General features: G+C 39.5%; 2 protein-coding genes across 13 annotated transcripts in view; both read right to left on the reverse strand.

Moving 5' to 3' along the window:
* Positions 1–3566: 3566 nt before the first annotated feature.
* On the reverse strand, positions 3567–11555 carry rcc1 (regulator of chromosome condensation 1). Its single transcript, XM_054781774.1, has 10 exons — positions 11266–11555; positions 10448–10547; positions 10149–10336; positions 9868–10047; positions 7763–7859; positions 7558–7680; positions 5701–5841; positions 4881–5000; positions 4654–4806; positions 3567–4553 (listed from the first exon to the last, which is right to left on the reverse strand). The coding sequence occupies exons 1-10, from the start codon at positions 11311–11313 to the stop codon at positions 4378–4380; spliced, it is 1326 nt and encodes a 441-aa protein (XP_054637749.1). The 5' UTR covers positions 11314–11555; the 3' UTR covers positions 3567–4377.
* Positions 11556–12676: 1121 nt separating this feature from the next.
* The window catches only part of phactr4b (phosphatase and actin regulator 4b), a 39236-nt gene continuing 35713 nt past the window's right edge, over positions 12677–16199 (reverse strand). For 10 of the 12 annotated variants that reach the window (XM_054781474.1, XM_054781475.1, XM_054781476.1 and 7 more), the window contains 6 exons: positions 15255–15459; positions 15042–15097; positions 14684–14745; positions 14463–14600; positions 14289–14365; positions 12677–14220 (listed from right to left, as the gene is read on the reverse strand). In XM_054781474.1, the coding sequence (XP_054637449.1) occupies positions 14205–14220; positions 14289–14365; positions 14463–14600; positions 14684–14745; positions 15042–15097; positions 15255–15459 (554 nt within the window). In that variant the 3' untranslated portion in view covers positions 12677–14204. The remainder of the gene's footprint in view (positions 14221–14288; positions 14366–14462; positions 14601–14683; positions 14746–15041; positions 15098–15254; positions 15460–16199) is intronic. The other 2 variants (XM_054781477.1, XM_054781480.1) reach the window with 1 other exon arrangement.

Here is a 16199-nt window from a genome sequence, read left to right on the forward strand (position 1 = left end):
ACAGTACAGCATGCAGTCAAACCTCGGTTTTCATACACTCCAGTTTTTGTAACCATTTTCAAAAAATGTTGCCTTTGTTTTCGTACAGTATTGCACGTAACAAACAAGTCAGGTTTGCTCTAGACCAGGGGTCGGCAACCCGAGGCTGCGGAGCTGCATGTAGCTCTTAAGCTTCCTTGTTGCAGCTCCCTTCGCCGAGCACTTGATATACTGTATAATGTATATATATTTTTTTTCAACACCGAAGTAGGGGACGTGCGTTTTGGAAAAGAATGTGAAATATCCGACTCACCGCAGAATGCATCTACTGTAGACTGCTTTCTGACTGCTGATTGGATGAGCAAGGGAGGGGAGGGGAGAGGCCGGGTAGGTTTAGTGTATGCAGTGAGTCTCACTGCGTGGGAAAGAAAAAAATGTGAGTTCTGAGTTGAGTCTGAAGCAAATTAGCAATATAGTTTTATAACGAGAAGCGCACTGAAGGTATGTGCTCGGAGCCCGTGACACGCTAAATCGCCGAGGTGGTGACTCCAGGAGAGGCACATAGCGGGAGCTGACTGTGCACTCGCTGCTCAGAACAATATGTTCTTTCACTTTTACGTCTCCAAATACCATTAAAATCTCCCAATGACGTCAGGAAAAGTCCCTACATTTGTCGCTAGTGTCTTTTGAGACAATAAGTCACCAAGAGGGTTTGGAAAGTCACCAGATTTTTTGCAAGAAAATGGCCAAGTTGGCAACACTGAGATGGGAAGGAGGGGGAAGCCATTCACAGATGGAGAATACATGAAATAATTATTCATAAAAACATCAGCATCTATTCTCCAAATGAAAAATAAACAGGAAATTATTCAGAAAATAAAAAGGACGTCTCTCTTTGCAAAGACAGTCAAGGACAGGACTACTATGCTTACTGATGACCATTCAGCACACACCTAAACGGTACTGAGCAAACACTGATGTGTGAACTCTGATGGACTTTTTAGGTAAGATTTTTTTTTTAAATGATTACAATTTTTACAAGTTTATAAGCCATGTAATGTGTTGCAGCTTCAGAATATTTTTTTACTGGAAGAGGCGGCAAAATGGCTCTTTTGATGGCAAAGGTTGGTGACCCCTGCCCTACACTGTGCCGTTCCGTGAAATCGAGTGCCCAAACAAAGAACCCTACGCGCTGCAGACTCACTGTCCATGCATTTTTAGTGTGTGTGCTAAATAACCCGCCATGGGGCCAAAGGAATTTGCGAGTGCCAGCAATTTGATGAAGACGATGAGAAACACTATTGAATTCAATCTCGGCAGGATGTATGGGAAGGCTCCATCATTAAGTTCTATCCATTCTTCATTTTCTGCATGTAAAACTGTAATTATTTTCTATAAAACGTACTTTAATACTTTGGGTGTCTTAATTGGATTTACTTCCTTTTTATGAGTTCATTGTCATTACTCACCTATTATCAAACTATGTTTTGTTACGTCTATTTCATATTATTTATTAGGATTGTCAAAATCAAGGAGTTACGGTGATAAGAAATCTGACTGAATTTGAAACTTGACTAGCGGTACTATTTTTTCTACTATATATCACATTACATTAACTCATTAATTTTCAATGTATTCAACTAGAGGAGCGTGTATTTGGAATACAGGAAGTGAACAAATGTATTGCAATGAATGTAAACCGGATGGGGGGTAGGATTAAATAAATAAGCTGTTTCTTCCTACTCCTTTTGGACATGTGGAACTGTTATTTGTAATATGTGATGTATTCCATTGTAACTTGTATGCATGCTCAAATAAATAAAACCATTACCATTATTTCCCATAGGGGAAAATTGCCTTGGTTTTTGTATGTTTGGGTCTTCGTCAGACCATTTGGAACGAATTCATGATGAAAACTGAGGTTCCACTGTATACTCGTATTTCTTTTCCGATATTTTAATATACTGAAAAGTACAAATGACTAATACTGTACTATGGGACTAAAATTGTCGTATGACTTTTCCAATTCTAAAATGAATCAGTAATACAAAGCAAACACAGAATCACTTTACCTTTATCTATTAAGTGCATTTGATCCCTTTTTAAAACAAATATTTGTAACCCTTTTTTAATCTTATCACTTCGATAGATTTTCACAAGCCCCAAACTTCAGAAGTCATCCTTTAGTTCATATTCACAAAAAAAACCCCCACCAAAACAGATTAAACCTCGTGCATCTCTAATGTTGGTCTATCATTTGCATCCTAAGTGTTCTTGATTTACATGAATGTAATTTGCATCCGCATAGTCAGAAAGCAAATGGACAATTATTTCCGCTGCATGTGTGGCGTTACTAATCATGGCTTAACATAACACACCCACAGAACTGATAACATCCAGAAATTTAGCCAGCTAACTAAATAAACAATGTTCTGTTCTCATTTGCTGATTAGGGACAAAGATAATGAGCAACAAGTTTATTTTTGCGTTGTTCCCTCTCTGCGGAAACTGCAACACTGCAAGAATTATCCACACAATCACTTGGCTGTGAAATGAGCAGCACAGGAAATAAGACGCGACGCGCGCGCACACACACGAAAATACACATAAATAAGCTTGTTGTGTGAGTATTCATGAGTGTTACCAAGATTCCACAAGAACTATATAACCAATTTCCATAAATCTCAGCAGGGGTGGACAAAAGACCACAAAATTGGGTGCAGATTTGGATAAATACGTAGGTCAAGAAAATGGAGTTGATGTGAAATACTGTATGTGCCATTCGTTCATATTCTGTGTTACTGGACATTAATGTGAGTGAGAAAACCATGGAGACCGTTTCCGAGCAGACGGTAGTTCATTAGGGCTCTTGGCAATACAGCAATTTGGCCCATACATCAATCACTGACTTTGAGTTTACATCGTCCATGTGTCTGTGGTGCATGGGTGATGACGAGTCAACTGACCATCTGCTGGCAAGCTGGCTCAGGGACAGGGGTGGTCTGCCTGGCAGAAGCAGCAAGTCCAAATAGAGAGTAAAGTGGAAAGACATATGTGGAATCTGTGGAAATAATGGAGGTACCTCGGCATTGAAATACGACACCTCCCTCGTGGAAGTGCAACAAGTAAGAGACAGGGTCTTTCACAGCTGCAGGAAGCCGTAAGGCTCTATTAAGAGGTAGACAGCTTTGCCAAGATGGAACTCACCTTAGCAACTAAAATACATCAATTAAGGCAGTCCAGATACACACATGGAAAAAAATGATTAGACCACCCTTGTTTCCTCAGTTTCTTGTTCATTTTAATGCCTAAGAGGACTAAAGGTATATTTGTTTGGACTTAGACTGATAAAAAAAAACTTCTTCTAGAAGAATAACATTACTCTTTTTTGGACAATCCTGTGTGTTTCCCTGATCTAAATCCAACTGAGAACTTTTGGGGATGGATTGCAAGGTAAGTTTACAAAAACAGACATCAGTTCCAGACAATGGATGCCCTCAGTGAAGCCATCTTCACCACCTGGAGCAACATTCCCACTAGCCTCCTGGAAAAACTGGCATCAAGTATGCTCAAACCAATTTTTGAGGCGATTAAACAAAAATGGCGCAGCTATTCATGAGTGAGTCCTTTGACCGAGATTTTATTTATTTATTTATTAGATTGCCTGATGAATAGCTTATTTCAGCTTAATGCTTGTTTGCAATAAATTGCTTACTCATTTTTTCCCAGTCTAACTCATTTCTTTTTACATTTTGAAGCTCAACTTGGACCTCCTTAAGATCCAACAGTGCAAAATGTAAATTCTTGCAATTTTTCAACTGGTCTTAAAATTTTGATCAGGAGTGTATAACTGCAAATAATAAAAATGCAATGTAAATGAAAGAGTAAAGATTAAAAAACTCTAAAATTTATTCTCAGACAGGAACAGTAGCAAAATACAGGATGTAGTCACCCAAATACAGTGAAACATGGGTGCCCTCGGAACAGCAGTTTGACCGATTCAACTCGACTGGAGTAAATATCTTGTTTGAATCAGCATTCATGCAATCAAATCCAGTTTAAAAAAGTCTGTGAAATTAATAAAAATGTATATCTATGCCAACAGTCAAACACCACACACACACACACACATCGTCTTACAGTCATACTAATGACTTAATGATAATCCAAAAGAACAGGGTTTTTAAAAAAATAGTCTTAGTTATGATATACTGAAACATCAGCAAGAGGGGAATTTTACCTGATAGGGCTGAACCTCAGTACTTTGTTAACTGTGATTCTCCTGCACTTACTTAGCTGAGCATAGAAAGTCACATAAAGACTGTCATCACCCTCCCACCACTCCCATTGTAGGCACAGTAAACAGTGTTAAGTATCTTTACATGCCTGACAGGGGCATCAGCTTTTCTCTTGGTCTTTGACCAAAAGAGCTGTATGCTGCCCTCCACTGGACGCCATTAGTACTGCGCAATTCTCCAGTTGCTTGCCAGTCATCTTCACTGGGCTCCACTCATCATCTTCCTTTCCCGTGCCAAGTTGCAGGTTGGTGCCCATTCCCCAAGCGTACACAAAGCCTACAGTAGGCACAGTTAACATGAGGCGTTTCTAAGCAACTAATACTAAAACTAAAATGCTAGTATGTTCCTTGTATACTGTATAGTTGTAGTTCCTCACCCTCTTTGGTGACAGCATAGCTGACGGATGCCCCACATGTCACCCCTCTGGCTGATTCTATCCCATCCACAGGTGTGGGCTCACTTTTCTCTTCAGCACCTTCACCGAGACCAAGGCGGCCATACTCTGCTCTGCCCAGGCTGTACACCTGTCCTGTGTCAAAAAGTCATAATTCTTTCAAATCAGCTCCAAAGAAGTTATGGACAAATGCAATACTAGCAAATTACCTTCTGAATCGAGACAGACTGTGTGATGTTGTCCTCCAGAAAAGTCAACCCAGGCTGTGGTGGAATTCTTGAAGGAAGACAGCTTCACGGGGACAAAACACATTGTTGTGCTTTTGGTGCCTGAACACACAAATAAAATACAAGTTTAGAGAGGTGATGGGCATGACTAATCTAGTTTTGATGCATTTGGAATTGCCTTTCATTTACATTGTTATAAAGTTATGTGACATAAACAGCATGTCTTCAATCAATGGAGGTTTAATGGATTTCATTAATTGGAGGCAACCGCAAGATGGCTTCATTTATTCCAAAAGAAGCTGCAAAATATACACTCCTAATCAAAATTTTAAGACCGGCTGAAAGATTTTAAGAATTTACATTTTACACTGTTAGATCTTAAGGGGGTTCTAAGTAGGTTAATTTTTTTTGAGTACCGGTAAGCAATTTGTGGCCAACAACCATTCAATTGAAATAGGCTGTTCATCAGCTGATCAAAAGTTTAAGACCACATCCTTTAAAAGCTAAAATCGTGCCAAAAATGTGGATTCAATGTCATTTTCTGGTGGAAGTGGGACGTTTTCGGCTTCATACTCTGTCCTTCCCCACTCCTTTCGAAAAACACTTTCTTACATTCTGTATAAATAAATTGGAAGCCAACTATTTAGCTTGGTAGCCTAATATATGCTATGCGTGGCAACCGTCTTGTGTCCCTGCAGTGATCCATTCAGCAGTTTTCCACTCCTGTCCGTTTTGTTGTGTGAAAATATTGCCAGTCAACACAAAAAGGGTCAAGTGACCATTAAAACGGGGGGACGCTTACCCAACTGGTAATAGTTGGAGAGGCCAAATCCATACACTTGTTCATCTTTTGACACAGCAAAGGTGGCGTAAGCAGCACAGAAGGCGTCTATGAAGTGAATTTTCCCTTTGACTTTCACCATCTGAGGAATCAATAAACGACCTGAAATCACAGGAACAGAAGTTGAGCTATTACAGAGACTAGCCATGTAACGGCATTATCACAGGTCGGTATGTGCCTCGGTATTTAGGTCATGGTTTGGGTCATTTTTGTCACAGTAAGGGTACAAAATAAGAACCATGAAACTGCTTAGCCAATTAAAAAAAATCTTGAATTAAAAAAGTAACTGCTGTAAATGACATACAATATAATTTAGAATGGCTTTTTTGGAAAGTGGAACAATGCAGGTAAGTACAACAGTAAAAGGTCTGAACAGTATTAATTATTTAATTTATACCAATATGCTAAGCCATCTGACCAAAACATTGATATTTCAGCTTTGTGTTACAGGTGACAAAGCAAATTAGTGTAATAGCTCATAATACAGTATATCTCATTAACAATCAATTCATTTTATTTTTAGAATATGCCAAAGAGCCGCAGGCCAAAAATGGACCTTGTCCACAGTTTGGACACCCCTGCATTATGCCTTTTTTTGTTTGTTTGTATTTTTCCATTTTTGCTGGGGGTTTTGTTTATTTGATTTCTAGAACGTGCCACATGCCAATGAAGAAACAAGCCGAGGTCTGCAAATGGCCTCCGGGACGCATTCTGGACAGCCCTGGTCAACGTATTTCACTGGGAAGGCGAAGTGTTACCAAGAAAAGCAAGGATGTTTCCTGGCTGTCGCCCAAGCACTACCGCTACTCATGCCTGCTGCTAGTCAAAGCCTGGGCTGCACATTTCGCCTTCCACAGCAGTAGTAAAGCGCACTCCCTGGGCTTGTGAAGGTGCCTTGCATGTCTGGATCTCTGCTCCAACGGCAAAGACTTCACCTTTTGTGATCATTTGTATTTGATTAAAGTAAATGCATGATGCAAGAAACCCTTCACATCTTTCGCTTTTAATGCGTACCACGTGGAAATTTGGTATGCCTCTGTCCCAAACCCTATAGAGGACCAAATGGGAAAAAAATGAAATAAATAAATACATCTTGAAATAATTAAGTGGCATTAATTAATTAAATCAATAAATAAATCTGGTGAGAGAGTTGGGACGGAGGGAGTTAGTGGGGTACTTCCTCTAAATTTTCAGTCAATATAATGGTCATAAATGTGCTCACTTAAGGTTTACACAGAAATAATTCCAACTACTTGAATAAATTCCTCTGTCTTTACTGCTATGTGCTCTGGGTCAGCAGATCCCGCTTCCACATACTGTGCAAGGTTTAAAATATCTCACAATCTCCCGAGAAAATTGGAGTATTTTCTCCGACAGAGCTTCAGTCCAACGCAATTACTGGACTAGATTCACGTTAGTCTCGCCCAGTCCGTGAAATAATTCAATATTGAAATAATTAAAATAATTAAAAAATATATAATTAAATAAAATCAAATAAATCACTAAATAAATAATTAAACAGTTAAATAATTATAGTGAAATAATTATATATGGTAATACATTAAATGAACTGGTATTTTAATTATTTAATGACACATTTAATTATTTATTTAAATACGTATTTAGCGATTTCATTAATTGAGACATTTAATTATTTAAAGGTTTACTGTAGTTATTGATTTCATTTTGTCCCATTGTCCCACTCCATAGAACCCAAGGCTCCATACCGAAAAATCTAAACACATGTATCCTTAACCCCTCACAGAGACGATAAATTACACACATTTACAGCATTTTGGGGAGTTTTCCCATACTCACCAAGACCTCTCCTGCCTCCCCTGACTGAGAATTGTTCAGGCACCCTGCCCAGCTGTCCTTGTTCAGCAGCACCTGATGTGTAGAGCCGTCCCTCAATGGTTACCATTACCAGGTGGTCATTACCTGTTAAAACATTACTGACCTTTAAAAGACACCTTTTTCCTCATAATAAAAAATGTGCTGCAGTCATGTAATCAAGCCCCACCTGATGCTACTTTCACAACAGTTTCTGTCATGGGTAGTTTAAGTGGAAGAGCTGATTTTTGTAATGGATCCAAGAGCCCAATAACACCATTATTATCCTGAGTTGCAGGGGAAAAGATCAGTATTAATGAGGAAAACCTTCCCCTCACAGCATATTTAGCATATTTACAAGTGCCAACATGGCAGCAAATATGGCATATCTTATTCAGTCTCAAAACATGCTTCAAAAAATACCTGGGGAGAAAAAAAAAAAACACAATACAGTAGTACCTCGCATAACGTAAACCTCCTTTTACGTAAATTCCACTAATGTAAAGAATTTATATAAAGTTTTTGCATCGTATTACGTAAGAAATTCCGTATAACGTAAAGTGTCAAATCGGTTCAAGTTCAGACGAACAAAGTACACTTGGTGACGCCTTCTGACGCTTCACGCTCTCATTGGCTGATTATCGGGGCACCGCCTACACTCTCATCTCATTGGCTGGTTATCAGGGCACCGCCTACGCTCTCATCTCATTGGCTGACTTATACAGCGCGTACGTGAGTTTGTGTGAGAGACAGGCTTCTCCCTTCGACCTCCTAACTTAAACAATTAAGTTAAGTTACAAATTAATATTTTGCACACAGCATTATCGTGTAGTGCGTGTGCGTTTGTCTGTGAGACAAGCTGACTCTTAAGACTCTTTGAGTCGCGTTGCGACTCAGGCTAGTCCTCCTCTTTCTCCTGCCTCCACTTGTGTGCTCCTGATCAAGACATCTTGTGAACGGTAGGATTGTTTTTGTTTTTCAGTTTTATTCATTTACAGTAATCTTATATATTACCTTATTTTATATTGGAATCTTACTCTACTATGTTTATGCTAACGTTTTCTTATATTTTCCCACCATATTTGGTGGACTTTGAATATTTTGAAGGGCCAAAGGGGTGGGTTTGGGAAGATCTTGGAATGGATTAGGCTATTTACATGTATTTTACGCTTCGTATAACGTAAAAACCCTGTAACGTAAAGGTTCTCGGAACAGATTATTTACCTTGTAGGGGCGTCTACTGTACAGCAAGCACCGACCCAGACCACACCATTTTATGATGGGTTGGTTGATGATATAATCACATATTATGTGTGCTTTTTCAAACAATACTGACTGAGGTTTCTGTGGGGAAATCTGCTCTGGTCTTAAGGGAATGCTGAAGGAATGAGACAACACAGACGTAATTACCTGTGTGCCACGGAGTATTGATGAAAATCCAATGACTAAATAAAATAACAGGAGAAATATTAAATCCTGAAGGATGAAAACAGCCCCGAAAGATGAACCATGGTTTAAAGTACATCAACTTGATTGTTATTCATTTGTCTTCCAGTGTATCAAATGCTACAATAATGAGATGTGTTAATTTAGCTCGGTGAGCATCAGAGACCACAATACAAGTTATAATTGGGGAAAAATAAACAAATGCTCAGACAATGCGAAGAAAACTAAAGACAGGCGGACAAAATGGGCATGTGCAACAGGTTCTCTTCAGATATAGTATTATGCCATCTTCTGCACAATGACTTCAGATGACGAAAAAAAAAATTATAAAAATGACACATTTGATTAAAATGCCCTTAACTGGGAATATGAACCAACAAACACATATGTTCACACAGCTTCCATTCCCTTATCTTTCATTGGTGGTGAGTAACAATACAGTTCATACTTTAAATGTGTTTAACGTGTTTCCTAAGTGTGGGAGGCATATTTAGGCCTTAAACCTGGATTGTGTTAAGAGTGAAAATGGCAACTGAAGAGAGATGGGGAGGTTTTGGAGCTGAAACTAATCTAATTACAACAGTCGCTTTTATTGCAAATCTTGATCTGAAGTCGGTGGAGAATGTCAAGCTAGCAGATGGGTTTGGAAGGGGATAATTGAGCTGTGTGTCAAAAATAGATTGTTGACTGAAAAATAATTGAAAATCTTGCTAGCCTGAAAACATGATTTAAAAAAAAAAGGGCAACCTGCGGAAGTATTTCTAATACATTGATACTGATGGGGTTTTTTTTTTTAAAAACACAATTGTTTATTCTTCTCAAGGAAGGAGGAAAAAGCAGAGTACTAACCCTGAAGGAGCCCCAGACATACACTGTTCCCTCCTCTGTTAGTGCAGCTGTGTGGCTGTCTCCTGCAGACACCTGGACCACCTTCTCTTCCAGCACCACCTTCCCTGGAATCATCTCAGACCCTTCCTCTTTGGTGTCCCGACCAAGAGCCCCTTCGTCATTACAGCCAAATGTGTAAACCTTAAGAAAAGTGTTCATAAAACGCTCAATTGAAAATGTATGCCACCAGAGATGCATTCTAAATTTAAAAAAAAAAAAAGGTATGTGAAATTTCCACCTACCACACCCGTTTCGCTGAGGCACACAGTGTGCATGCCTCCAGCTATCACCTGTACTATCTTCTCTGGTAGGGGCAAGAGAGCTGGCTTCTTCCTCTCAATGATGTCCTCTCCCAAACCCAACTGTCCAACATCACCCTGACCCAGAACAAGAACATGGCCAGCCTCTGTACCATGACTCCTGTGATAAACTAATAAACACACACAACATACATCAATTCACAGGCCGCACAATCACTTGCTAATGTGTATGTACATATAAAGTGGTTCTGCTGCAGTGAATTTCTTTTTATTCTCCCCACCTTTTACTTTCTTGGGATCTTCTCTCACCTCTTCTACAGTAACCTCCGACTTCCTCTTGGTGGTCGACTTTCTAGCAGCCATGGCAGAAACTCTTATGCACTGTGGGAAACACGAGGGGAGGGGTTAAAAGTTAATAACTCAGGAAGGGGTTTAAGACTATTTCTTTTAGAAAAGTCATAAAGTCAATGCAAGCTTTACAGAGAATAGTTTTTATAGATTTATAAAACATGCGTTAGGGGGAATCCAGAGTGAAAGTGTGTGTGATACAATAAAGGAGGCACTGTATTACAGTTGTCAGGAGGCTGCCACCATTCCAGCACCTTTTGCAATCCGACACACACCCTTTGCTTACTGCTAATTTAAACTAAGTCCTCTTCAATAGAAACACACCTAAATTGAGAACCCGATACTGTCTTATCGTGTCTTACTATGGAGTGACTGTCTTCAAGTACTACTATGGATTTAACATTTGCAGGATTTGAAAAGTTACCTTGCGTTAGCTTGCGTTGGCAGCATGGGCGTGTTTCTAAGCGAGTATAGCTCGGTGTTCGTGTTGTGAATGACTGACCAAAACAGATAATAATTGTAGACTTATTAAAAACTATATACGTATTTGCCGTCAAATCTATTTAGCTAGCAGTGAGGAACACGCACGAGTGCACATCATAGTCACAGCTAGCATTAGTTAGCAGCGCCAGCATGCCATTCAGGAATGGGTAACTCTCAACTTAAACAACAAACACAGAGTTTAATTTACTAGGTTTGCCAATTGATAATCTTTCTGGGATAGAGTTTAAGTGTTTGCTAGTTGACCAACCTGTGACGAATACAAGTTTGTGAGCTGGCTGGAAACCGGCATGCACATGTATGTTCCTGGTCTGGCGAACCAGTTGACTATTCTCGCGATAATCCCAATCGTGAGTTTCGAGTCTCCTTAAAGAAGCAGTAGACCACAAAGCTTTGTAGCACGAGTTTACCGCGTAAACTAAAAGTAACATTGCCATACGTAACAACCGATCTCGTTTTCACACGGAGATTATCGTAATTTGGTTTTATTTCTCTGCTTTAATAGTTTCCCAGATTTCAATTTTAAAAACACCTCTCCGGCAGAAGCATAACAACTTCCGGTCAGCTTGGCAACACTCCGGCAAACGTCGGCGGCGTAATACGTCATACAGCCAGTTAAATCAGGCCTTCAAAATAAAACAAAAACGCCAGTAAAATAAGGCTGTTGCACCGCAGTAGGTAGGACGGTCTTTACAGCAGCACCCCATGTTTATAGGCTATCTTGTAAATGACAGCAAAAAACTTGATTTTATATTATATATATATTACAATATATGAATCCATGTAGAGTCTATGTATTATTAAAATGTTTCAGCTTGTTCATTTACAGATTTTTAATTTATATTCATTACATTGTTTTAACTGCAAAGGTTAATTTCATCACTATTCATCAGCTGTTTTATTTCAAACCATTAACGGCGAACCCCCCACAATATTTTTAGGGAGTTGTTATGTTTTGTTAATTTTTATTTAATGGATGGGTGTTGTGGGGCCGCAGTGAAAAGCATGTTGGCCACACAGTCACAGTCCGGAGATCGGGAAGACGTGGGGATCGAATCTCCGTTGGGCATTTGTGTGTGGAGTTTGCATGTTCTCCTCTTGTGTGCGTGGGTTTTCTCCTGGTACTCCGGTTTCCTCCCACATTCCAAAAACATGCATGTTAGGTTAATTGGAGACTCTAAATTATCCATAGGTGTGAATGGTTGTCTATATGTGCCCTGCGATTGGCTGGCGACCAGTCCAGGGTGTACCCTGCCTGTCGCCTGAAGTCAGCTGGGATAGGCTCCAGCATACCCCCGCGACCCTAATGAGAAGCGGCATAGAAAATAGATGGATAGGTGGGGTGTTGAAAGAAATAGAAACATCTCAGCCTTACTATTCTATCAAGCAACAACACGTCAAACCCAACGTCAGTAAACTGAGCGTTTTGAGCAATCTACTTGGTTGCTCTGAATTTCCATGTTTTCTATATGCAAGTGTTTTAACTCCACTAACTACACCTTCAATATATTATACGCTATTCAGCAGATGTAACGGGAGTCTATGATCTATCCAGCAGGTGTCACTGGATCCCCAGTTTCCAATTTACAAATTAAGTGACTGCACACATTGCCATTTGAACGCCACCAAAAATAGAATGATTTAATTGCAGAGCACTGGTTGAATCACTGCACAGAAGGTTCAAGCTGTAAGATTTTTAATTAGATCCAGATGTTACTATTTACAATTAAAAGCAAAATAACTATCAGTCCATACATCTTCACATTCAATTACAAATGAACTTAGTTTTACAGAAAGGGTACACACTGATATTCCCATTCTTGTAGCATTTAATCATAAACTAAGATTTTGTGCTTAAAAAAATAGCAACCTATAATACTTTATTTAAAATTTCTTTTCAAATGAAAGGAAGACAAGATATACACAAGCATCAGTTAAACCTATACCCACCTGTACACAGCATGGAGAACCCTGTAAGCTACTGGCCAGACAACACTACAAAATAAAAACAGTTGCAGTTTCCAAAAAAAGAAAGTTCCAGCCAAAATGATCCCCTGTTGACCGTTCATACTTTTTCAGATTTTTTTTGTTGATAAATCCCTGATCTACTCACAGCAACTTACATTGAATTCTTAGTAGACAACACCAGTATGACCTTATAAGAAAATGGCTACAGAAATGCATTGTGTGTGTGTGTGTGTGATTAAAGGGAAGTACAAAAACTCATAGAAAAGTATAAATGAAGAGAGGATATCCAGATCCAGGGAGTGGGATCCTTGTTGGCTCATGCAGTAGATTTCGAAATAGTTGATATGAATATCAATATCCTATATTTACTAGGCATTGGGTACATTGGCACACAAACTCACCAAGAGCATCCTGGCCTGAAAATTCTTTTCTATTTCTACACTCACGCTTAAATGGCCACCGCACATCACAACGATAAATACAGGCAAGCCAAAAAAAACAAAACAAACAAAAACAAAACGGTCACTACTGATGTGATCAAAATTATAGTATAAAATATCTTGTGCATTACACAATACTTTGTAATTAGATCTTTGCAAGTTTCATTCTAAGGTATTATAATAGCAATCTGTACAGTTAATATAAAAACACACAATGTCCCAGAGATGTCCAGTCCTAAAACAGAATATCCCAGTCTTCATCCTCCAGTCCACCCTGGCTAATGCCATGTGTCATCTCCAATATTATTGTGGAGTACTAGAAATGACCATTTTTCGTTACTATTATTATTTTTGATCTCACATTAACAAGACAAATGAGTTAGCGTTTCCATATACAGTAGAGAAGAAAAAGGCAACACAGAATGAGGCCGCATTAAAGGTATTGACTAGATCCAGGTCCCTGAGGGCCACCACATTACAGCAGCCCTGCACTGTAGGTCCTTTGCAAATGTCACCATTTGGTTGGCACGTGGTTACCCCTGTTGTCCGGGATAAATACTGCATCTGCATCATCTCCAACCACCACCACTTCCGTCGGCTGAAAGCAATGCCTTGAGGGTAATGGAAGGGACGCGAGAAGCATTCTTGTCAGTTCCAGGTTGTCCCTGATAAAATGTACAGTACATTCAGGAAATGAGAAAGGGCAGTCCGTTTGCACAGACAGCAGCTGCTTGCCACGAAGACCTTAAGTGCTTCATTCACCAGGTGAAGAAGGAGGCGGCTAAGGCCGGTGAAACCTGGAAGGAAATCAAACTTACGTGAACAACATTGCATTTCCCCTCCTTTTATTAAGATTAAGGTATACCTTGTGTAGATTCTGCTCTCTTCGTGAACCTCCATTTCAGTACTTTTATAATCATTAAGCTCCTTTCGGATGGCTGCCTATAAGACAACATCACATTGAATGGCAACAAGTAGGAGAAAAAAAATAAAGAAGCTTTGTCATGCATGTTTTCTAAAGACGACACCGACTGACTACCTTATCAGCAGGAGTCAGCTTGGTCCACGGCTTGTCCGCCCTGCGATCGTAGTCTTGGGCATCTGTGACTTCCACATATTCGTGGAATCGCAAAATTTTTCTGGCCTGCAGTTCTGCAACTGTGGGTCTTTGACTCAGCTACAATAAATGAAATTTAGGTAGTTATGTCAATATCAGCAAGTACACAATTTGACACATGATGTCAGATGCAGAATTCTCACCTTTCTGGTCAGTCGTCGCTTGATCTCCCTAACTTCCGCTTGTCTGTCAGCCTGATTTTTGGCTGTAAAAGACAGGATAAGAATAACAAAAGGGCTGTATTTAGACACTGTATTCAAGTCTGGCTTGATGTGCAAACAAAGAAGAAGACAAGTGGCTTCTAAAATTAGATCTATTCTCCAACCCAGGTTTCAACCCTCCTCCTCCTCTCCCTCTGATATTGTCCTCTATATGTAAGGTAATAGAAAAAGAGAAGACTTTGTTGGTAACACAGAATAAACAACATAAATCATGCCCCTCAGTTGTAGGCCGTTTTAAGTTACTGATACAAAAGGTAAAGCAGGAAAAGTTGATACTTACGTTGAAGGATGTTTCTTTGCTCCAGCTCCTCAGCAGTGGGTCGCTGGCTGAGACGTCTGAAAGGAACAAAAGCAAGTACATTCTATTTTGAGACAGTTTCATCGCTTTCTAATTCAAACCATAAGTAGAACAAAATCTTTCCACATTTCATCAGCAGACACACACTCAGTCTTATTATTTCTAAATAAACAAAAGTGTTATGTCTTTCGTTACCGTGTGAGCGCGGTGCCAATCTGCGTGCGGATGGCCTCCCACTGCTCCCTGCTCTGCCAGGTGAGGCCGGTCTGTCCCGGTGGCAGAGGAGTGTCATCTCTGGCACTTCTCTCCTGCAAAAATCTGTCCCTGTCGGGTGCAGAGGGACGGCTGTTCAGCTTCAATGCCAGAGTGTCTTTCCTTTTTACCCTGCTGGCCAGGGCACCTACAAGTAATTCATGGACACACAACAAGACAATAATTTATCTTCAGGAACTTTTCAAAAACGCACATCATTCTGAAGATTTACTGGACTTTTTTCTATTGCTTATGGGGAAAATAGCTTCGGGTTTTGTACATTTCTGTTTTCTTTGGACTTTTTGGAAAAAATTACTGACAAAAAACGAGGTTTCCCTGTACTTTAATGACCGCTGTCACTAAGTAGAGTGCAGACCTTCACCCAGGATGAATTGTTGACAAAGTTGTGGAGTGTATTTGTGTTTGCTTGTCCATCTGTTATGGCTACTTCCTGGTTCTTGGAAGATAAATAGACAAGCTCCTTTGATGCCGTAGTCACTCAAATTCTAGTAATAAATTCCTGTATTGGCTCCTTTATCCAGACCCTTACTAAAATGTAATGAATTCTTTATAATCCATGCGCCATTCCGTTGCCAAGTTTGGGGGTGGTCAGTTTAGTATTTTAGTGTAATCCTGCCAATTGTGCCTGGTCATTAAAATAACAATTACAGTAATGGTGGCCTCAGACCTAAGAGGAGGCACAGTAAAATGTTAATATGCATAGTTATTATGTAGTTTAACATTATTATTTATTATTACAATTATTACATTAGAACATTATTTTCCAATTGAAACATCTTATAAAATATCTACAAATAGTGAAGGTTGATAATGTTCCACTCTAGTCCTGTAGGTGGCAGTAATATGTTTTTTTTTTTTTTGGGAGGG

Source organism: Dunckerocampus dactyliophorus, chromosome 7 (assembly GCF_027744805.1).
Source record: "Dunckerocampus dactyliophorus isolate RoL2022-P2 chromosome 7, RoL_Ddac_1.1, whole genome shotgun sequence".
Classification (NCBI taxonomy): Eukaryota; Metazoa; Chordata; class Actinopteri; order Syngnathiformes; family Syngnathidae; genus Dunckerocampus; species Dunckerocampus dactyliophorus.